Source organism: Trichechus manatus, unplaced genomic scaffold, assembly GCF_000243295.1.
Source record: "Trichechus manatus latirostris isolate Lorelei unplaced genomic scaffold, TriManLat1.0 scaffold00165, whole genome shotgun sequence".
NCBI lineage: Eukaryota > Metazoa > Chordata > Mammalia > Sirenia > Trichechidae > Trichechus > Trichechus manatus.
Window position 1 is genome coordinate 4630322 of NW_004444101.1, and position 988 is coordinate 4631309.

At 65.0% G+C, this 988-nt stretch overlaps 1 protein-coding gene across 1 annotated transcript in view; it reads right to left on the bottom strand.

Moving 5' to 3' along the window:
* The window catches only part of AQP12A (aquaporin 12A), a 3511-nt gene extending 3481 nt beyond the window's left edge, over positions 1–30 (bottom strand). The window contains exon 1 of the mRNA XM_004386511.1: positions 24–30. Coding sequence (XP_004386568.1) covers positions 24–30 — 7 coding nt within the window. The remainder of the gene's footprint in view (positions 1–23) is intronic.
* Between the last annotated feature and the right edge of the window lie 958 nt (positions 31–988).

Genomic DNA, 988 nt, shown 5'->3' on the forward strand with positions numbered 1-988 from the left:
CGGGGTCGTGGTCTTAGAGGTACCCGCCATCAGCACCCCCACAATGACCCATGACCTCAGGGAGGTCACCAGGGGCCAGCGCAGCAGCTATGGGGGTGGCCTCGCTCCCCGGCACCAACAGGTGGGACCCCCCACCAAGGGGGGCACAGGTGACGCCTCCAACCCCCCTCCCCCAATGCCTGCCCAGCAGGCCCACCCCAGCTTGCAGCTGCACCAACACAGCCCCCTTCACTTCCCCCTCCTGCCCTCTCCCCGCCCCCAGCCCCTCAGGAGAGGGCAAGACCACCCCCAAGGCTCCCTCCTTCCATCCCTCGCTCCTTCCTGGTAAGCAGTTCCCATGGAAAAACCTGACATCCAAGCTGGTTGGAATCACTTCAAGGGGGTGTCAGTGACCCCGGCCCCACACGGGAAAGGGACTGAGCCATCTGTCACAGGGACAGTGACAAAGGGTCCACTTGGGGGCCGCCGGGGGTCCTGGCACCCCAGGTGCCGCACCACCAGCCCTGCCCTCCCAAGTTGGCAGCCTCTGGCCCTGCAGCATCGCTGGTCCCCCTCCCTGGACACCTCGGCGTGTCACAGCACGTTTAATGTGGAGGCAGGGCCAGCGGAGGCTGAGTCCTCCCACCAGAATGGATTCCGACAGGTTCCGGCAGTTTCCGGCAGGCATGAGGCCTCACTCTCCCCCGGCCCGCCTCCCCACGAAGTGGTTTGCTTCCACCTCTCTACCCAAAGTGGACCCCACCAGCCTCCCCTGCAAAGACAAGGAGACTGAGGCCCAGGGAGGGAGAGAGGAAGGGGCTGGCAGAGGGCAGGAGCCTGCAGCCTGGACAATTGTCCCAGCAAACAATCAGAGGTCTGGAACGTTCCTGCGACGTGATGGGGGAGGAAGGAAGGGAGACCTTGGCCCATAACCCCAGCAGGAAGTCCACCTTGAGAGCCCTGAAGGACCCTCGCCCGATGCCCCTGCTTTGGGCCTCACCCTGGGAGG